Source organism: Sceloporus occidentalis, unplaced genomic scaffold (assembly GCF_023333645.1).
Source record: "Sceloporus occidentalis isolate IW3139 unplaced genomic scaffold, rSceOcc1.0.p SCAF_48, whole genome shotgun sequence".
Lineage (NCBI taxonomy): Eukaryota > Metazoa > Chordata > Lepidosauria > Squamata > Phrynosomatidae > Sceloporus > Sceloporus occidentalis.
The window spans coordinates 5,452,904-5,476,210 of NW_028317028.1; the positions used below are offsets into that span (position 1 = coordinate 5,452,904).

The 23,307-nt window shown below is 43.7% G+C and overlaps 1 protein-coding gene across 1 annotated transcript in view; it reads right to left on the reverse strand.

Moving 5' to 3' along the window:
- Window positions 1-17,813: 17,813 nt before the first annotated feature.
- TMEM132D (transmembrane protein 132D) overlaps window positions 17,814-23,307 on the reverse strand; it is a 322,790-nt gene continuing 317,296 nt past the window's right edge. Inside the window, exons 7-10 of the mRNA XM_089491042.1 lie at window positions 22,706-22,911; window positions 22,049-22,319; window positions 20,731-20,922; window positions 17,814-18,980 (exon numbers count right to left, since the gene is read on the reverse strand). Coding sequence (XP_089347168.1) covers window positions 17,814-18,980; window positions 20,731-20,922; window positions 22,049-22,319; window positions 22,706-22,911 — 1,836 coding nt within the window. The remainder of the gene's footprint in view (window positions 18,981-20,730; window positions 20,923-22,048; window positions 22,320-22,705; window positions 22,912-23,307) is intronic.

Here is a 23,307-nt window from a genome sequence, read left to right on the forward strand (position 1 = left end):
TCCATGCTGGGGTGAACAAGCCAAGCAACGGTTTGAATGTCATTACTTGTCTTGTAGATAATAATACCCCAGGACAGTGAGATTTAAAGATCAAGACTTGTGTGGCTTTGTAGCTTCGTTCTTGGTACATCTAAGAGTCTAAAGCTTTTTTTAATAAATTTGAAAATGAAGGTATAGGCAATCAAAGTGGTGAAGACTTTGTGAGGATGAAGACTGTCAAAATTGCTTGTCTCCAACAAGCTGTGCTAAATGGTAACCAGTGCTTTGATGTGTAGCATCAAAGCGCAATGGATGAAATTCACCTCTTTGCAAATTTGCTGGTAGCCCCATAAATTCAATAGAAATATATCACAACGTCATCTCTACAAATTCATTTTATTCTGCCTGTCATGTTAAGCACCTTAAATCCCCCACAAAACCAGAAATAAGGTTTTTTTTTCATGCAAGCACTCCAAAAATGTCACTTTTTTGCCAGTAGTTTCAATTTGACAGCAATTTCAGGTTCTTAAAAGCAGGCACAGGAAGTGTGAAAATAGGATTAACCCTGAAATATATAACATAGAGACCCTTTGATTGTGCATGAAATTGAACATTTAAATTGAAACATGACATTTTTCAGTCATTTTTAAACAGACAACTTAAATGTTGCGTGCACACATACTCAGACAATATATATATATATATATATACTAGACTTGTGCGTTCGTATTCAGGCGAACATGAAAACGAACACGAAGGGTGTGTTTTCGTTGTTCAGCTCAAATACCAAACATACGAACATGGCGGCGGCAAACGTATACAAAGACACACAACGCGAAGAATCTTTGTGTTCATCTTTGTTTACTAATCTCCCTGGTCCCTTCCTAATCTAGCCTACCTTCTCTACGGAGCATCGCAGGGGTAATGGGAGCGGAAATCTGTAGGTTCGCCATCACGGGTTGAAGGGCTGTGCGCATGACTCTATCGGTCACCTGCATGGGCCAATTGACAGGCAATTTAGCCTGTGGAGACCATGGCTCTAAAATGCACCTTTAATCCTGTTTCATTGATTGGACTCCAGACTCCAATTAGCTTTTGTTGAAGTGATTGGCCTAAGAGTTCACATACTTTAATCCAACTCACAGTGTGAATGTCTGAATGACATATTAACATGGACAAGAACAATACAATAATTTGAAGACGTGCACGCCGAGCGAAAATGTTCAGGACAAAATTTTCCTTTAGTTTTTGGCACATTTGTGTTTGGGCAACAAATTTAATTTCCCAGTAGAGCCAACCTCCAAAACATATGAGCGCTCATGGGGCTTGTCACTGAGCAACTGGCAGATGACCCACACTATGGTAAATTTCTACCAGTGGGGGGTAAGTTGAACTGTGCCATTAGTGCTTATAATTGCTAGCAGGTACTAACGCCCCCTCACTGAGGAAGCCTGTGAAGATGGAAACATACATTTGCGGTTGATTGCTCCTCAAACTTGACCCATTTTTTGGTAGCAGTCTGTCCTTGTGGGTAAGTTCTATTTCTAATGTCAAGTGACCAAAAATTTGAATGAGGGCTTTCCACAGACCTCAGTTAGTCTCTCTTAGTATGTAGACTTGCAAGTGCTATTCTAGGGCTGTGTGTTTGCTCTAGCGGTACTAAAGGCAATAATGACTATTAACCACAAGAAATTATGGACTAATAACAAATGTATCTCTGGTAAAAAGGCAGATGTTCATATTTCACTGAATATTTAACTGGCTATTTTAAACAAAAACTATTCATTCACATCAATTTATCAGTTCATTATTCATTTCTTTATTTTATGTAGCATAGTCTCTTATTTATTAAACGTTGACTATTTTGTTTTATGTGGTTTTCTAATTTGCTATAAATGTGTTGCTTTAGTCTTTACACACGTATTTGTAGCAATTTTAGACAGATTAAATAAAGCTTTGCATTAACGCAGTAACTTAAATCAACGGTTTAGATTTCTCAAACAAGTTTCTTCAGCTTGGTAAGGATGAAATTAGAATTTCAGACTTCTGAAAACAAACACATAAAAAAGATCTTATGATTTCCCCTCTAGCTTCCTTCTGCTTGCATGCAGATCTACAGATACATGACTGCTAGTTGGTCTTTGTGGTACTTTTTTTTTTGCTCTTTCCTCAATGATAGACACAAAGTTGGTGCAAGGATTTTTGCAACGTTAGGCAAAACCTTGTTTTGCTCCTGCCTTGGCATCACCCCCTGTGCCCCTTCCCTTTGTTAAATCTCCCATTTTCTTTGATCCTTCCTTTCTTATTATGTGTCCTCTTTTTCTGTGTTTCATCTCTCCTCCTATTTCACTTTATCTCTCTTTCCTCTTTCTCCCAATGTCTTTCCCTTGTTCTCTCCATCTCTCCTTTCTCTTTATCTCATCTTTTCCTTTTCTCCATATCTCTTACCTTATTTATTATCAACCCACTTTTTTCAATATTGTTGCCCCTTTTCCCCATCCCTTTTCTTTCTTATTATCTCCTCGACATCTCTCTATTTATCTATATATTGACTTTCTCTCTCCTCATTTTCTCACCCCTATATCTTTTTCGTTAGCTCTTCTTTTTTTCTGTATATTCTATACTATCTCTGCCCGTGACTTACCTTCCTAATTTTTGCAGGCCTCTATCATGTGCCCTTCCTCACCTCAAAGTGCCGGGATATGCAGTGAGGTCTGGCACACCATGATCACTCATCTGCAGCATCGTACAAAAGGTGGCCACAAGCTATCTGCGCCTAGGCCGGTGCCTACCTTGCCTATAGTTAGTGTTAGCCCTGAGTAGTCCATTTAACTGTGGTAATAATGCAAGATACTTACATTCTAAAAAGAAGTGATACGGCTTACACACACGCCACAGGTATGGCTAGGACATTGTTCAATGGGTTTCTTTGATTAAAAAATTTTGTCCGCGACCTTAAGTGTGTTTTACTTGCATGTCTAAAGTAAGCTATAAAAACTATAAGCAGCATTTACAGGACCCCGCTTTGCTGAATTATGATAGTCTTCTGATGGCACTCTATAATAAGTATAGAAGTAGTTGAACATATGGGCTATACCATTAGCGTCATTGCCTTGACCGTGCCTGTGCATTCTTATAGAGCAGAAGAATGATCAAAGTTTAATGTGTATCAATATGTATAATTATTGTAGTGTATGATGGAAAATATTTGAAAAGCATACAAGCAATCGTTACTTAAAAAAATTTCTAGTAGCATGCATGTTTTTTACAAAGACCCCCAATGGATGTAAATGGAAAATAAATTATCTGTAAGCTAAAATGTAAATTATGTTAAATATTGCAGGACACATTTAATTAAATCATTGATATTCTATTAATTTCCTAAACCATATTAACCTAATTTCCTCTTTAAATTAACAGACTATACCAGTGTTATACTGCCAGGAAGTGCAAACCTTTCGAACCAAGATTAAAAAGCTACTTTCCCGTGCGCTGGCATTTCCATGTAATAGCAGAAGAGTGTTATGAAAAAATGTAAAAGCGACAACACTCAATAAATACCCACTGAGTACCTTCAATGCTTCTACAAAGTTCATTTTTATGGTAATTTACCCCTGAGTTCTCAAATACAGGGTTCTTAAGAAGAACACAAGTATTTCAGTGATTATACTCATCAGTCTTCTTAAGAACTCCAGAATTTATTTTATTGCTTTAACTCATTCAGCATATGTGGATGTGAAGGAATGAAACCATGTCTGTTTTGGAAATACATGTACAATGAGTTAACCCTGTAATTCTTATTGAAGACAATGCAGTGCGGACTTTAGTCATTGTCATAGAAGCAACTAAGACAATATACATTGTAGACCTACATGGAAGTGCAACTAGGAAGCTTAAGAAAAAAAAAAGAAACCTTGACCTTCACTGTTTGACCAGCTAAACAGAAAGAATGCCAAATCCTAAGAGAAGAACTATTGATTAGATCTGTCTGTATGAATGATGACAGAAAGTAGTAAGCGTTTATTAATGGCTGGCAGGAAGACAGCAATTTGGATTTTTGGCATAAGAAGTTCAAGTGAGAAACAAGAACAGTTTCTTCATGAAATCAACAGTTCTGTGACTGACATATTTTGTAGGTTATAATAGCAGCTTGAAGATTTTATTCTTAGAAGTTGTTTATTATGAATGTGTATATATGGATGTCTCATATTTTACCTTCAGTTCCATGTATTACTAAAAATTACATCATTTTTCTTTATAGTGACGCACTGAGGGATGGCAACTGCAAGCCCAGGGGCATTAGTGGCCAACAGATCCAGCAATATAGAATTCCAATCAAAATTGGCAGATAATTGGAAGATAACTATATGCACCCAGGCAACTCTATGTGGAATTTTTGTTACATATAATATTGTGGTTGGTGGCCAAATATCTTCAAATAAGAGCAGTCCTGAGGGCATTTGCCCTCCCTGTTGTCAAACCTCCCATGAACTACTATATTATTCCTGATATGTCATTTCTACCCTAGCAGTTAGATCAGATTAAATTGCATTTAAAATACACTAAGTGTTATACCATACACAAGATTTACACTGTTATTTGGCATCTGGTTAACTGCTGTATATTGGTGATAAAGGTTTAAAAGACTCAATGAACTGGGTCTTTTGGAGGTTGTGTATATTCCACAGAGAAAGTAAAAGTTTCTTTCACCTACAACTTGACATTGAGCGAATGATTGCAAAGACGTTCTCATTTGCAAAAAAATACTGTTTGTAGGTTTTTTTTTGTTTTTTTTAGAAAACACAACTGCTGTGAAGCCCATTTAATGCACTGAAGCACCCATCACCTCTCCTAAATCCCCAAAAGCAATAAAACAAGCTGCACAAACTATTTAAAAAATGCAGAATAAGCAGCCACAAAGAGAAGGTAAGGTGCCTACTGTACAACAGAAAAAAGTTGAATACAGACTGCTCATAAAATTCTGGGGCAGCTGGTATGTATATGAAGCACTCAGTTTTATTTGCCTTGATGTGAATACAATAGCCTGCACATTTTCAATACAAGTCATTTAAGAACACCTCTAGTGAACATATTTCAGTACAAATAAATTACAGTGACAACAAAGCGTGCAGGGAAGAGGTGACAATATGTCTAATTGAAGTGTTGATGACATTTCAGAAATTATTGGAAGAAAGTTCCAAATGCTTTGTTTTGCAAGAACAATAGTAGGCTCTAAACGCTCTTCTTTCATGTATGCTAATTAAACAGTGTGGACATTTATCATCGTCTCCACGTGCAACAGTATTGTCGCTTCCACTTAATATAGCTTTTCTTTTTTGGCAGGAATCTGCTCTGTAGATCATCCTGTCTAAAGCTGGTTCATTCAAAACACAGTAGAAGTGATTACCTGTTATTGCAATTCTTTACTTAAATCAGGAGTGGGATTGACGTAACAACAGAAATATGTTAGTTTACATGAATGGGCAAATTATTTTGAATTCCAATAACGAATTGACCTATCCTATACTCAGTTATTATAGATGACATTAATGAGTAGATATCAAACAGCAAGTCTATTAGATTCTTAGAGTATTCAAATACATCTGATTATAAAGACATTTACAAAATAGAGATGAAACTCTTCTTCCAATGGTTTGGTGACAAGGGGGGTTGCTTCCTCGGCTTCCTAGGCTTAGTCCACAAGAACCTGCTAGGTAACCAAACTTTGCTGATTTTACCTAATAATCCTATCAGTGGCTGTGTGATGAATGCATCCTTGTGTGGCCAATTCCAGGATAGGGAACATTAGCACCATGGAAAATGTCACCACCATGCAGATCTAAGTATCTTGGATAGTTACGTGAATCTAGCAAATATTAGGTTTAAACCAATATGAAGAAAATATATATATATATATATATATATAAAAAATTGTTGACTGGGGGGGCGTGGCCAGCTGCCGGAGAAGATGGCTGCTTGAATCCTCTGCTCCGCCGCTGCTCGCCCTTTTTATTAGCCATCATACGCTACCCCGACGATGGGCCGCACGAAAAAACCCAGCTCGGACCCCTCCACCCCGGGGACCCGGTCTCAACCGGCTTCGGCTTCCCTGAGGGAATATTTTCGAACACCGGCCGACCTTACCTCACAGGCCCCAGGTGACCACGAGGCCGGCTCCTCCACTGGCTCGCCATCCCACGACGAGGATCGGCATGTTCCGCCTCTCCCTCCGCAGTCTTCTGTGCCAGAGGTGCTTCAGCTCTTCTCATCGGCGCCATGGAAATCGGACTTTTCCACCCTGATCTTGGAGTTGAAGCAGGTGGTCAGAGACGAGGTGGCCACGTTGCGTGCCGATTTCTCGGCCCTGGAGCGCAGGGTGCTATCTCTGGAGGACTCCTCCGCGGCTCATCACCACACTCTGCAGCTCACCCAGCGCACATCTGACCAGCACCTCCTCTACGTCGGTGCCCTTCGCCGCCGCCTCGAGGACGTGGAGAATAGAGGCCGCAGACAGAACGTCCGGATCAGGGGGGTACCCGAGACCGAGGCCCCCGAAGACCTGCCCGCTCTCCTGACTCGCCTGCTCTCCGACCTTATGGGCCGTCAGATTGAGGCCTCCGGGGTGATCGACAGGATGCACCGGGCCCTCCGGCCCCGAGGTACCCTGACTGGCCCGCCCCGGGACATAATCTGCCACTTCACCGACTTCCCGCTGAAGGAGGCCGTTATGGCGCGAGCGCGGGAGGTTGGCACGTGGTCCCTGCGTGACCACCCGATCTCCTTCTACAATGACTTGTCGGACCTCACCCTGCAGACCCGCAAGGCACTGCGGCCCTTGACGTCCGAGCTCCAGCGGCTGCGTATCCCGTACCGCTGGGGCTATCCATTCGCCTTGCTGATTCGCCGGGGCGCCGCCACCATCACCCTCCGCCACTACCACGAGCTCCCTGACGTCCTGACGGCCCTCGGTCTCTCTGAGCTACGTGTCCCTGATTGGACTCTAGCGGGCCTGGACCCGACTGCTGAACCCTCGCGGCCTCCGCTCTCGCGCGGTTCTCGCCGCGCTTCGCGCTCCCGCCGCCCCTCGGACCGCCCGGGCGGAGATCGTGGACTGGAACCCCCTTTCCGTGCCCGTCTGAGAGATGCCGAGGAATGACAGCTACGCCCCGGACTGCGCCGTTCCCCGTGGGATGCCTCCCCCTGCTTGCTGCATGGGCCTGGAGGTATCTCTGTATCCTCATGGACATAATGTTTTTGCTGGATCCGGGTTATCTGTTTTTTTGTTTTTTTTTTTGGCCTCTACCTGGGGGACACCCTCCATTCTTTTGCACGCACACCTACCTATCTGTAGCTGCACAACACTCCACCCTTTTTATTTTTTTTTTTTATTTTTTTTTTTTATTTTTTTTATTTTTCTTCTACACATGCCTCCACAAATGTATGGGCCACGCCTGGCTGTCTCTGCCTTCTACGCCCTACTGGTTGCAGCGTAAGGCTTGCCCTTGCGACGTCCAGGGCGGTCCGGGCTGCGCTTTGCCACATGTGGCTTTCTTACACCACACCACACTTATCTTCTTCATCTTCTCCTTTCTGCATGGGGGGGTGTTTGGCTGCCCATGACTCCTGCTGCCTTGTGGAAGTGCTACAATTATTATTATTATTATTATTTTTTTTATTTTTTTTATTTTTTTTCTTCTTCCTTCGTACTAATGGAGTCATTCCATCTGCGCCTCAATCCGTCTCACCGCACCTACGCACTTGACCATACTCCCACACACGCACACTGCCCGTCCGCGCACAGTTCGCGGCCGTGGTGCTGGCCACTTCGCCGCCCTGTCGCCGCGACTCCTACTCCACATACGCACGGCCTCTATTTGCGTTTTTTTTTTTTTTTTTTTTTTTTTTGTCTGTCTCACCACACCTGCACAATTGACTATCGCACTCCTTGCTCTGTTACCCTGTTGTTGGCTATAGGAGCTAATGTGTACATGTTATACGGCGATGCGCCATGCTCGCCGACGTTTCCCTCTGGGACGTAGCCTTCTACTCACTGTTTGTATAAGATACAGCTCTTATGCCATGTTATATGCTCTGTTGTGTCCCCTTTCGCAAAGTTATATGCTCTGTTGTATGCGGAGCCCTGTTCTCCACCCCAAGCTCGTTCTCTGCGCAAACGCGGTTATGTCGGTTGCTGTTTATGTGTTATACTGTGTTCTATTAAATGTGTTGCACGACCACGTGCCCCCCCCAATGCTCTACTTGGTATTGGTCCCTCCCGGGATATGGCCTTATCATCATTGTTTTTACGTGCTGCACTGTCATCTACTAGGTCCTGCACTGGTGGCAGACGCTACCGCGCACGCACGCGCTCTGCACCTCGACGCTCCCGCTCTTTTGCGCCCCCCTACCAGGGTCCTCATGGTATACGCTTCCCTCTTGCCGCGTCTTCGTCTACCATTGCGTTGCGCGCACACTGTGCTCACCGCACCTACACAGTTGCCCGACACACTCCTTGCTCTGCTACCCTGTTGTCGGCTGTAGGGGTTAATATGTACGTGTTATACTGCGATGCGCCATGCTCGCTGACGTTTCCCTGTGGGACGTCGCCTTCTACTCAATGCTCGTATATGCTGCGGCTCTTATGCCATGTTATATGCTCTGTTGTGTCCTCTTCAGCAATGTTATATGCTCTGGTGTTAGCAGGGCCCTGTCCTCCACCCCAAGCACGTTCTCTGCGCAACCGCGGTTATGTCAGTTGCTGTTTATGCGTTATACTGTGTTATATTAAATGAGTTGCACGACCACGTGCCCCCCCCCCAATGCAATGCTCTACTTGGTATTGATCCCTCCCGGGATGTGGCCTTCTCATCATTGCTTTTACGTGCTGCACTGTCGTATGCTAGGTCCTGCACTGGTGGCGGGCGCTGCACCTCAACGCTCCCGCTCTTTGGCGCCCCGCTACCGGGGTCCTCATGGCATACGCTTCCCTCTTGCCGCGTCTTCGTCTACCATTGCGTTGCGCGCACACTGTGCTCTCCCCGGTGCTGTCCCCTCTCATGAGTGTGCCCCGTCGTTGCGGGTTCGCTGCTGCTGCTCCGCGTGGGCTGCGGTGGCCAGACTAGTTGACGTATTTTTCCTTTCGTCGCCGTTCTACGTAGTTCGGCTCTGCCGCACCGTTTTTCCTTGTTGCCTGGTTACTCGTCCCCACACCGTACGTCCTTTTTGGCTCTCGAGTGGGTCTTCTGCCGGCCCCCCATACGGCAGTTTTTTCCTTTCCCGCTTCGACTGACGTACTGAGTGTTTGTTTTTTCCCCCACCGTTCCCCCCCGTTCCCCCCGTTTTTCTTTTTGCCCTTCTCCTTCTTTCCTCCACCGACTGTCCCATCCTTGTTCCCCCCCCCCTTTTTTTTTTTTTTTTTTTATTTTTTTTTATCCCCTTTTCCCGCCATGTCTGGTACGAGGCCGCTCACCTTTCTGACCCTTAATGCACGAGGCCTTAACATCCCTGAGAAAAGGTCCCACTTGCTCCGCGATCTCCGGAGGGAGAAAGTTGATGTTGCGTTCATCCAGGAGACGCACTTTCAGGAGGGTCGAGCTCCTAGGCTGGCCGATCGTTATTACCCGAGGGGGGCCTTTGGCAATACCACGGGTGCCAGAACAAAGGGTGTCGCCATCCTACTCTCCAGATCGGTTCCGTTTCAGGAGCTTGCCACTCAAGCGGACCCGGAGGGCCGCTTTGTTTTTCTCAAAGGGCACGTCGCCAATCAACTTTACACTTTCGCTAACTTGTACCTCCCTAATCGAGGCCAGCATGTGGCCCTGAAGACCTACCTATCGCGCTTGCGGGATTTTAGCGAGGGTGTCCTTGTGCTGGGAGGGGACTTTAACGTGGCTCTTCACCCGGCCCTTGACGTCTCCACCGGCCTCGCTCGATCTTCGTCGCATGTCCCGCGCAAAATTAATTCCCTTCTCTCCCACCATCGCCTAGTCGATTGTTGGAGGGCCCTCCACCCTAGTACGAGGGACTTTACTTTCTTCTCCACACCCCATGGCTCCTACTCCCGAATCGACTACTTCTTTCTCCCTTACCAGCACTCCGCTCTACTGCGCCGCGCCAGCATTGGCCTGACAACGTGGTCGGACCACGCCCCTGTAATCATGACCCTGGACTCTCCCCTTCTCCGCCCCTCGGAGAGGACGTGGCGCCTGAATGACTCCCTCCTCTCTGATGCTGCGATATGTGACGAACTAACATCGGCCATTTCCCTTTATTTCGCCGAAAACCTGGTAGCGGATACGCCCCACCTCACGGTCTGGGAAGCGCACAAAAGCGTGCTCCGGGGACTTTTAATTCGCCTCTGTTCCCAGCGAAAAAAGGCTGAGGGCAGGGAGCTTGCCTCACTCTGTGAGCAGATCGCGGTAGCGGAACGGGCCCACAAATCCACCGCATCTGGGGAGCTTCTACAGCGCCTTACGCTGCTTCGGGGCCAGTTGGCTGTCCTTTTAAACCGCAAACACCATAGGGCATACCAACGTTTTCGGGCCCTCTTCCATGAACATGGCGACAAACCCGGCAAATATCTGGCCAGGGCCCTTCGCCGCGCGCGCCCGCTCACTTATATCCCTAAGGTTCGGTCCGCGGATGGCCGTCTGCAATCTCTTCACTCCGACATCACTAGTTGCTTTCTTGATTATTTCACTGGCCTTTATAATCTCCCTTCTCGCAGTCGTGCGTCTCCCTCCGGGGGTACACGTCTTCGAGACTACCTCGCCCGCACAGTTCATACCAAATTGACTCCGGACGTGGCAGCCACGTTGGAAGCCCCCATCTCTCTCCCGGAATTCACTTTAGCTATCAAGTCCTCCCAATCCGGGAAGTGCCCGGGGCCGGACGGTTTCCCTCTGAGATATTACTCGCGCTTTCGTGACCTGTTGGGCCCTCGGTTCGTGGAAGCTTTTAACTCCATCTTGGGAGGGGGGCAGGTGCACCCCCATACGCTGGCGGCGACCATCTCCCTTATCCCTAAGGAAGGCAAGGATCCCGCCTGCTGCAGTAGTTACCGCCCTATTTCCCTCCTCAATGTGGACCTTAAGCTCTTTGCAAAAATTTTAGCGAACCGGCTGAAGCCCCTCCTGCCTTCCCTTGTCCACCCCGACCAGTCTGGCTTTATCCCAGGTCGCGAGGCTAGAGATGGGACCATCCGCGCTCTTAATCTGCTTCATTATGCGCGGTCCTCTGCCGCTTCGTCCATCTTCCTTTCCACCGACGCCGAGAAGGCTTTCGACAGGGTGGATTGGTCGTACATGCTGGCCACCCTCCGTCACATGGGCTTTGGGGCGGGCTTCCTGACCTGGATACAATCTCTCTACTCTGCCCCCTCTGCGCGGCTTCGCATCAACGGCATCCTTTCCGATCCCTTCCCTATCCGCAACGGGACCCGACAGGGTTGCCCCCTCTCACCGATGCTGTTTGTTTTATCATTGGAACCCCTCTTGCAGGCGATACGCCAGAACCCGGACATCTCGGGACTCCAGGTGGGGCGGTCCCACCATAAGGTCTTGGGGTATGCCGATGACCTCCTCTTCACGTTGGCCCAGCCCCGCGTCTCCCTACCCTCTGTCCTGCAAGAGCTCGCGACATACAGTGACCTTTCCAACTTCAAAGTTAACATGTCTAAATCTGAGCTCCTGGGTGTTAATGTGCCTGATGCTGTCAGTACCTCCTTGCGCGCGGCTTTCCCCTTCGGATGGTGTGATGCTAAATTGAAATACCTAGGAGTGTGGATATCCCCCGATCACTCCCGGCTGTACGCCTACAACTTCCTGCCGCTCCTTTCCGCTATACAGTCCGACTTCCGCAGATGGTCCCGGCTCACCGTCACATGGCTGGGGAGGGTCAACACTATTAAAATGAATGTGATGCCCAGACTCCTCTACTTGTTCCAGACTGTACCCATACACGTTCCCCCCTCTTTCTTCGCTTCTGTCCGCTCTGCCTTTCTCCGTTTTATATGGGGCCCCCGCTCCCCCCGCATTCGATACAACGTCCTGATCCTGCCCAAATCGAGAGGTGGCCTGGCTTTGCCGTGTCCGCGTACATACTACCGGGCATGCCATCTCTTGCGGATAGTGGAGTGGGCCTGTGGTTCTGGTGGGAAGCGGTGGCTGGAGGTGGAGAGCGGCATGCTGGGCTCGTCGATTAGTTCTTTACCCTGGCTGGAGGCACAGTGTGCCCGCCAGCGGGCGGCACCTCACCCCTTCATACGGGCGACGCTCAGTGTCTGGCATTCGGTGCTGCGGGGCACCTCAGTCTCTTCTCTCCCGTCTCCTCTTACTCCAATACGCGACAATCCCGATTTTCCTCCAGGTATGGGAGGTGATGTCTTCCCTGAGGTGGCCGCCGGGGGGACGCTGGGCATCCGTGCATACCTCTCCCCGTCGGGTTTACAGCCCTTGGAGGCTCTGGTGGGCACGGCCCTTCCCACGGCCCTCGCGCGCTTCCGCTATGCCCAGCTGGGCAATTTCTTTCGTTCCCTGGGCCGTAGACACCAGGTCCTTAGGGACCTAACCCGGTTTGAAGCGCTGTGCACCCAGTCCTCGCCCCCGCCCCATGGCATATCGCTCCTCTATGGCCTCCTCCTCTCGGCTGTTTTTCCCTCCCCCCCACCTCATGAGGGCAAATGGGAGGCTTCACTGCAGCTCACTCTCACCGAGCAGCAGTGGGAAAAGATTTGCGTGCTCACTCACCGCTGCTCCCTTAATAGCAGGGACCAGGAGATGTCCTACAAGCTGATGGCCCTGTGGTATAGGCCCCCGTCGGCCACAGCCCGGTTCTGTCCCGATAGGAGGGATGAGTGTTGGCGGTGTGGTGCGTCTCCCTGCTCTTTGCTTCATCTGTGGTGGTCCTGTCCCAGCATAGCTCCCTTTTGGTCGGCCATTCACTCTCATGTTCGATCCCTCACTGACAGGGACATTCCCTTTTCGCCGGAATTCCTTCTCCTTCTCCACATGCCCTACCCGATTTCGTGGTACAAGAATTCAGTGGTCCGCTACCTTCTGACAGCTGCGAAAGCCCTTATCCCCTTGCATTGGGGTGATTCTTCCCCCCCTTCTATTCGGGAGTGGATCCAACGGGTGGAGCGGACTCGAGTCCTTGAGGAACTGATTTACTCTGCCACGGACCGGTCTGAAAAACATCACCGCATCTGGTTTCACTGGTTGCAGCTGCTCGCTAGCCCCCAACTTCGGCCATTGCTTGACGGCGTGCCCTCCTGAGCTGCGGCCTCCGAGTTGCCTTGCCTCCCTCCGGGTGGTGGAAACGTGGTCACTTTGCCCCCTCCCGACCCCCCTCTCTCCCTTTTTTTTTTTTTTTTTCTTTCTTCCTTTCTGTTTTTCGCCTTCCCTTCTTCCCTTCCCTCTTGTATCCTTGCCCTGCCCTCCTTCCCTGCAGGTCCAGGGCTATGCCACCAAGGCTGGGTGCTGGGGGCGTCCGTGCGGGTTATCTCGCTGAGCTCACTCAGAGTTGCACAGGTAGTGTCGGCATTTTTCCCGCTTCGCCCCCCCCCGTCATCCAACCCTAGCGCGTCCCCGCGCCGAGCATACATGGCATGCAGTCTCCGCGTCAGTTGTACCCGCCTGCCTGGTTTCGAAGTCTGCCTCGGCACGCATGATTGCCCCCTGCTCCCCGGCGCCAGCGCCCCTGCTCCTCCTGGCACGTAGGCACAACGCCTCGGCACCCCCCCCCCTTGTGGGTAACGAATGCCGGAGTGCCGGCGCACTCCCTTTTTCACGTGCTCTGTCTTTGTGGAAAAGGTGTATTTGTAACCTTGTGCCCTATTGCTCTGGAGCGGTCTGTTCCTGCCATGCCGTTTGATCCACTTTATTTCTATGTTGTGACCATTTTCCTTTGTACTCATATTCTGTCGACGTGATATCTGTACATTGCTCAATGTTAATTGTACCTGCTCCCTCCCCCCCCCTTTGATTCTTTTGATTTTCTGTATCCTTCCCCCTTCCTTCTCCCATAAAACTGAAAAACCTTAATAAACATTGATTTACCCTAAAAAATTGTTGACTGTTACTGAATATAGTCTGCTTTAAGAAAAGAAATGAAGTACATCTCCGGTCAGTCAGTTTTCTTTAGTACACTATACTGGTTATATAGACATATATTTTCAGGTTCCAACCTTATGCAATAATATCTACATTTGATTCCAAATTATAAAAAAGAAGATGCTCCATGCCGAATAGTGGACAGTTTTCCTGAACAAGTTCTTTGTTACTTTACAATTAAATTGAGGTATAAGAATAGATGCATTAATTCCAGATAAACCATATATCATAGGATTTTTTATGATACATTTATACTAGGTGATACAATATAAGCTGGGTATTTTAATGGCCATTGTGGTTAGTCAGCTTTTAGCTATGGCTGTTGTAGTCTAAAACAGATGTAATTGCTGAAGCTTGTCTGTTCTTTTTTAACACTACAGATGAGCAACACGTGGCCACCAGGTTATATAGATCTCCACGGGCTCTACTGAGACAGCTGATATCATATGTAATAATGATAACCCCTAAATTTAATTTAATAAAAAATATGTTAAATCAGTAATATAAGTTTGGAAGTCTCAATTTATTTGTTTTAGAACTACATATTTCCCATCACGAATCAGAAATCCATCGTAAATCATCCGCCTGTAATTTGGCTTCGGGCTGCTAAATTTGCATTGACAAATTTAGATTAAAAGCCTAGGCACAAATTAAAGGATCATGAAGCCAACTGTCCAGACACAATCTCTTTAAACATTAGATACTACATAAAATCAGAGACCAGAAAGCAAACTTTATTTACAGTTGTTGACTTTATAAATATATATTACATATTTACAATCTAAAGTACCTTCTGTATCACATTCTAATTGAAGGGCATAGAAACATGATCATGAGAACGGAAAAATCTACAGAAAATTACAAAAGTGAAAACGTATTTGAATATAACATTACAAATTATTCATAGCCCTATATTGACCAAATCCACCACATCATATGTCAATAAAAGATTAACAAATGTACCCTTTAAAACAATATGACAAAGTAGATACATGTAGTGCCAACATTATACTTATTTGATTTCAAACTGTGTTACTGTAATTTTAAAATAATATGGCATCTATTAGATATTATAATATTTGTGAATGTTTAAATTTATAACCATTTAAAAGCCCCCAAGAATTTGGTGTCTTTGGTGTACTTGGCCACATATGCAGAGTCCATGTAGGTGTAGATACTTCCCAGTAGTTTTTTTTTACATACAGAACAGCAAAAGTTAGGGTTCAAGCATTAGCATTGCTTTTTCATTTTTGTGCATGATTTGTCTAAACCCTTTAAGCCATGCCCAAGCATGTGGATAGTGGAAAAAAGTGGATAGTGGAGTGGGTTGTCAGCTACAGGTAAGTAAAAGACATAATCTAGAAACCACAAGGATAGGATAAGATATCCATGTTTCTTTACTCATGTTTCATGGATAGTTTAAATATGAGAATTGGCTTGTATGTAGAGGTTGAATTAAGCCTTTATGTCATAGTGGAGTGTACTCCTATCGTGCAGGTTGTTGCATTTTGCCTTTAATATTCAGAAATGAAAAAACAAAGAAATGTTGATGGTTGATTATTTGTGGTGCCTGGTGGGAATAGATAACCCAAACGTTTAGCTGTTAGGGCTTTGATGTAGTGGATCCTTAATATGTGGATAAGAAGTTACTTGTTTAAACTTCACCCAAACCACTACGAGATAGTTTACAGTAATAAATGTGTTGTGCTGTTTTAGTAACTCTTTGCTGTTCTGAGTTAGGTGCATCTGGGCTTTAGATTATGGTGGAACATCTTAATATATCAACTGAGACATTGGGTGCTTTATTAATATATTAAAAATAAATCAAAAGATTTTCATCTGAGTAGAGAAGGATGTTGCTTTATGAATCTTACAATGCGTGATAGAGGTCTATGGTGGCTTAGAGTCTCATGGTCCGTTAAAAGAGTATCCCCCCAGTGTATTATATTGTATCAAATACTAATTGAAGTTTGCAAGTCATATCAGAGTGTTGTGATCTTAAAAAAGGCACAAAATAACAGACATTTCAATATCCTTCTTTCATGCAGTAGAGGGTACACCATCCAATATACAGTATATATTTCAAAATGTAATTAAATATACTAGTTCACATTTAACGGCCCAAAATGCAAATATTTCTACTAAGATATTTAAGAGGTTTAAATAATCCCAAATGGCATAATAACTAGCATATAAGTGACCAAATTTCAAACATCTGGAAAGGGGCACAGAGTTTGTGTAATATATATTTTTAGACAGAGTAAACTGCTCCAAATGGCAAATAGTTTTGGCTAAATCTGTACTTTTTCGGTAATGGTACTTTTTAATTCATTAACAAATCAGAACGGAACCATAACAAATCAAAAGTTATCATTAACCTCTTAAGGACAATGGGCGGTCCCTTAACCCATTGAAAACAATGCATTTTGAGCCCGTACATGTATGGGCTTTGTCATTAAGGGGTTAAATATCAACAGCAGATGTGCAATGTTATATAGGATGTAGGAGCTCATCGTTTGAGAGACACATGGTTTTACAGATTACCCCAGATTAAAAATAACACACTGGATTAAATAAAAATGACAAGGACAACATAATGAAGTAATGGATAGTGTATGCTCCTGCCTATTGACATATCGACACATAAACCATTTGGGATTGTCTAAAATCTTAAAAAGAACATACTGAAGGCATTATAATGCATAGATAAGTGCATGAGGAGGGGTGCAAACATCAGGTAGCATTGCAATTTGTGAATAAGATATTTAGGTAAATTGATAACTGCTGGTGGGAGTTATTGTAGCAAATTCAAAACTAATATCTATTAGTTAAATTATTAGCAATATTAAAGGGACAATCTACTGTACCACACAGCCTCACCGATGAATTCTTAGTAGGCTCTTCAATATGCTTTTATGACTTTTTTTTAATCTACCTGCTGAAAAGATCACTGCTCCCTCAGCTATCTGCACCGGTTTTGACTGCTTAATGCAGCCAATCAGTATCAAAACTGTGTTCATTGAAATCAGATCAAATACATATAGAGGATTTTGAAGAATCCCATTATGCATTTTGAGGAAACAAATAGTAAAACATAAGATGACACTGAGTTATCACATAGATTAACGTGAAATTGCTGTATTCCGATGTACTACCCAAAAACACAACACACATTGCTGTGCTTTGAATTCCGCATTGTTCTAGCACTCTAGTCCTTGGGAACATGCCATGGTTGTATAGTGATGTGGCACAATGCACTTTTAGTCTCCTAAGGACTGGTGCTGTTACAGAACTATCTGATCATTTTACAAACAGCAGCAAAACAGCAATTGCAATCATGAATGGGCAGGATCCATCATGCGCACAGTAAACTTATTTATTTTAAAATTTAGTGTTGTTCTTGAAGATGAAAATAGACAGTGCAGATTAGGGGACAGATACCCGTATAATTCCTCCAGTGTAAGGAATCATAGTCATGCTTGGTTGGTATAATTCAGTTTACTCTGCATGGGTGTTTGTTATAATCCAGACAATTGATACCATATATTTTTTACCAAAATTCGAATTGCATTGATTGCTTTCTACCCTGTGGAAGTTCATTCATTTTTGTGCATTAATCATTAGTTATTTCAGCGGGGTCAGATAAAAACATCCAGTGGCCAGTTCAAATTAGGTGTACATGATTAATTGAGCTTAACCAAAGAAGCTGCCTGAAAGAGCTTTTTAAACATTTTCATGTAATCTCTCCATATAGTTTCTTAGTTCCTTGCAGTCACCCATGTCTAGATCTTGACATACCCACTTAATATCATCTTCTATGTTCATTAAAATAGGGTTCACAACAGGGAACCCATCTTCAGAAGGAATAGTGGTGAAGGTAGTGAACTTTACACGTTTCCTTTTGGAGGTAGGTGAAGTAGAAGACTCCCCTCTCAGCTCTTTCATCTCATTGAAAGAGGTCTCTGCAGACCTGTATGCCTGTCCATTTACAGTTTTAGCATAGCTTGCATTCAGCAAATATTTACTGTCTACTATGTTCGTTCCCCTGTCCACAGCCGTTATGCATTCTTCTTGTGGTGTAGAAAAGTTTATATTATTTTCCAAAAGGTCAGTCTGATTTGTAAGCCCAACCCAGTCATGTGAGTGTGTCATTGTTTCCTGCTCATCCAAAGGTACTTGTTTGTGCCTATATTTTAATGCAAATGTCACACAATTAATGAGAAAGACTAGTATCGCCAGACAGAAGACCCCCAAAAGGGCATACATTCCAATTTCCAGATCACTTAATCCTCTGCCATTTTGTGCAAGATCATTATCGTCCATATCCCCATTGCTATTGGGCAGGTCAACTTGTGCAGGGAAACTGGTAAAATCCATTGGAGCATTGGCAAGATGGCTATCGTCATCCAAAAGACTTTCCCGTTCTCTCTTCTTGCTTAGTTGGGCTCGATCAGTGGTTGCTCTGTTCATGGTCTGAACATCTCTATCCACAGATGGAGTGCCAAAATAGACGCCATCTGGCTTAACACCTTGTAAAGGTGTTTTCTGTCTTCTATCTGTGGCATATTTTCCAAAATGATCCTTATGACTGGTATTGCTTTCATTGTTCTGGCCAAGTCTAACTTTAACATTTCCAATGCCAACTGTGAGAACACTTTTTCTTTTTGATTTCTGACACAACTCACTTATCATGAGCTCAACTTTGACCAAACTCCCCTGTCCTTCTGCTGTGGCTAAAAACACAGGCCACTTAGATTTGGAATCTTGTAAAACAGAGAATATTCTCTCATCTAGAGATGCCACGCTTAGAGTATAGTCCTTAGGATCGTAAATATCCAGAGGGGTCACTGTGCCATCGCTAAACTGGATCCAGCAGCTGACTTCTACTTCCTGTATGCAAAACAAAATAATCAGCAAAAAGATAAAAAGCAAACACAATACCATAAAGAACATTTTATACTCTAATAAATTGTAAACTACCAGGAGGTGAAGGGCACAAATTCATTTCTGAGGCATAAAAACACTAGTTTAAATTTCTATGTAATAAAATGTGTTTTTTTCTCAGTGGTACTAAAAAGACAATGGTTCCCTTGGGCAATATGGATTCAACTTTAACAGCAGAATAATAAAGTGACTGTCAGAAGATATTTTTATACGCTGACTTAAATTATTACAGTTGTGTATTTAAATGAAAAAGAATTACATATTTCTGAAAATGGATGAAATTTCTACTGAAGACTAGTAACTAACTTTTAGATAATATGCATAAATGCAGTATAACAAAAGCTAGTCTGGTAAATATATCTGCACAACAGCATGCTAGGATTTTTTCCGGGTGTTTCCGGGTTAGTTTCAGACAATAAAATTGCATCGTGACCAGAATGAAGAATCTGCACACACACCAAAGGAACTCAGGTGCTTAACTGTGCCAGGAAGGACCAGCTCCCCAGTAGATCAAAATAAATAAAGGCTCCAGGCACTCAAGGGTTCCAGCTCAGGCAGATTTATTGAAGGACAAGGACAAATTGCATTGTCATTTTAGTCATGTTTGAGATAAATAGACTGGATGTTTCTCCCCAAAAAAGTTAGAAACATGTAGACTTGATTACCATAGGTTAAAGCCTTGTTACACTATTGTTACACCAGTAACTGGACACAAAAGAAAGCATAGCGAGTCGCAGTTGAATTTGGGCTACTGGAAAACCACTGTATATGTACTTACAAAAACTGCTTCAAACAGCTTGAGTGCAACTCAGAATGGGGTACCTTGAGGAACATTTCCCCTCTACTATAACATCTGCCGTATGTTTGGCTTTATTGAGCCAAAGAACAAAACCCATACTTGCGAGGAAGCTTAGTATCATTAGTGGATTGCACTTCTACAAGTGGTGGTTTTTGATATTCCCATTTTGAAAGAAGGACAGAGAACATTCAGCTTGGACAAGTCCAACCAAGTGACACAATAATAGTAATAATAGATGCCTATAACAAATTTAGTAGGCAAGATGCTCATGCTTAGGAAACTCAGAAAAGGGCCACAGAAAGCATCCAGTGTATAAATCTGACCAGTCCTAGTTATACCTGAAACTACTGTGGATATATGTGGACAAACAAAAGAACAGTGACAGTGCTCCTAACTATTTAAATCATAGCAGTCACAGTCACAATTGCCAGCCCTCTCCTAAACTTTACTAGTGAAAATAACAGTAAACTGTCAATACTAATCATGGGTATCTATGTTTTGGGTAAAAGTCCAGTGTTTTAGTTAAGTTAAAGCAAGAGCTTTAAGGCAGCACACTTTAGGTTAATACATTTTGAAAACACTTATGCCTACAACAAACAAGGAAAATGCTACAATACACAGTACCAGGTAGATAAAGTGTATAATCAATCAGTATCAATCAAACAGATATTTGAAATGGTACATTTTCATTTTGTTTTACACATTGTAGCCATGGATAGTATAGTAGTTAGGACTGTTGTTGGGAGAAAGCTGATCTCCAGAATGGTGGCAGAATCCCACTTGTAAAATACTAAGATACTATACTAAAGATAGCGTTTGGAACCCTGCTTTTACTCAAGATGAATCCTGAAACAAGACAAGCATTTGTAGTAAAACTCTTCAGATTTTAATACATACCTGCTTTGGAGAACTGAGGTGTTCTTCTGCTATAGTTGTTGCATAGATTGCTCTGTTACTTCCTGTGCTGAGTTGAATTGACATCGACAGCCCCGTAACCACTTGAATCCCTAAATCTGTGATTGTCACCTTCTCGTCTACAACAGTCACCGTTTTCTCCGCTAGGATTGTGTCCGAAAGAGGAGACAATATCTGAACGGAAACAGAAAGTGTTTGAATTCCTATACTTTCAAACAGATAGAAATTGATTTCTTTGGTGTGTTGACTTCATCTAAGTTTACTGCTTTATGACAAAACCTTAAAAAGTAATTTTGTGTATCTACTAACACATAGTTTGATCTACGAATGGTGCACAAAACTCTGCTGATTTACAGAAAGAAGAGAAAACATATCTACTGTAAAACTTAGTATCCATCTGCCCCCTGCCTTCGATCCTTCACTCAAGACCCACTTTTTAAAGACAAACTTACACATTAATGTACTTCTGCCAATGCCTTATCTCACCTTTTCTAGTACGTCTCCTGCAATACTTATACTAGTGTGGCTGGTCCGTCCATTACACTGGCACCTTTACCTCTTGTGTAATATACCCTAACTACCTCCTTTTAGCTGTTTCTGTAAGTCAAATTGTTTTGTTATATATTACCTGTTATGTGCTGTTTTCCCATTGTACAGCACTGTGGAATATGATGGAGCTATATAAAACAATAAATAATAATATCTGTAATTCTATTGTCGCCTCCTCAATGTCTCCCACTGCCTCCTCTTCCGGCGGGGACACATTCGCCAGCCACAAGATTTGCCATGGGGGGGGCTCTCGAATATGGCTGTCAAGAAGGCAGCTGGCGCTCGTGCACACCCCCAGCAGCACCTTTTGTCATAAAGGTGCAGGGAGCTATTGTAATGCTGCAAGGTGGTGTGACACAGGTGTTAGGGGGGTTGAGTTCCCTCACTTTGGACCCAACAGCCCTATAAATTTTCCCTGAGGTAATCTGCCAGTGCTCACTTGTTTATATACTGGTTCCTGGCTTTGCTTCCCCTTCCTAGATGTTCCTATTTGCTGTCTGCCTTTTATATAGCACCATCATATTCCACAGTGCTGTACAATGGGTAAACAGGACATATCAAGTGATATATAACATAATTTGACTTACAGAAACAACAGGTGAGGAGGGCCTTGCTCTTGTTTATTGTTTATCATGTCTGCGGCCTGGCTTGTATATTTAATCTATGTCCATTAGAGACTGCACTGCTTGATGACATAGCAAAGTGGCTATTGTAGTAGCGCTAATAAAAATATCATTTCTATTACTATTACCTGTAAAGTTGTCATTCCCACTTCTTGTCCAATCAAAATCTGTCCATGAAGTATGACCACTTTAGACTCATCCATCTGGATAAATTCACTAATCAGATCAGTAATATCCACCTGCCAGTCAGATCCTAACAGGTAGTTTAATTGACCAACAATCTCAGTGGGCTCAGCTATGAACTGGGTAAACACCCGCAGAATTGCATGCTGGTACTGGAGAGTGCAACCTCTTCCTTTGCGGTCATCCTCATCATCATCTTCACTGTCTCGGGCTGGTCTAGATGGGAGTCAACAAAGTTAGGAAATGATTATTATAGCATATCCCAGTATGTTATATATGATGTATGCTGCATTAGCAATAATAATTATTTTGGAATTTAACTACAAACTATGTGTCTCGCACGTTAAAATGACCCACCAAAAAATCCCAACAAAGAAACCGGTAATAATTTTAGTATATGTTCTGTATGTCTGTTGAATAAAGTGTTATATCTTAAAGAGACCAGTCAGTGTGAATCTTCATTTCTGGACTTTGTATACATATACAAAGTATAGAAATGGAGATTCGCACTCACTGGTCTATATATAATATAGTAATTGAAACCAAGCACCCTCTAAAATCAGTTATAGTGAACTCGAACACCAGGCTATAACATAACATACCTTTTATTAGGCATGACTGGAACCCTCCAGCCTTTGATCTGATTTAATTCAGTGTCAGACACATCTATATGTAAAGGAAGACGAGGGATCCAAACCGTCATTTGTAGTGAGGATTTAAATTGTTGGTAAGTGAAATTCACAATAGCATTAACCTTTCCTTTCATTTCCTTCCCATTTACAAAAACGTAGTCACATCGGTCAGAAACCTGCAAAAAGCAAAACAGAATGAACAGTTTCACCTATTGATATATTTATAAGGTTTGTATATAATAGAATAAGTATCATTATTATTGATGGTCTTACGAAAGCATTGTACTGAATACAGACCTTTTTTTAATTGGCATTGCAGTGTATTTCTTAATGGCAATGGTAGTTAAGGTTCCAATAATATATGGTAGGACCGAGTAGATAACCATCTGAAAAAAGGCCAGTGGCCCTAGGGAATTGCATCAGATGTATACGCGCTGGTAATTACATTTATACATATACCGTATTTTTCGCTCCATAAGACGCAGTTTTTTTCCTCCCAAAGTAGGATGAAAAATCAGCCGCGTCTTATGGAGCGAAGATGCATGCAGGCAGGCAGGCAGGCAGGGAGGGAG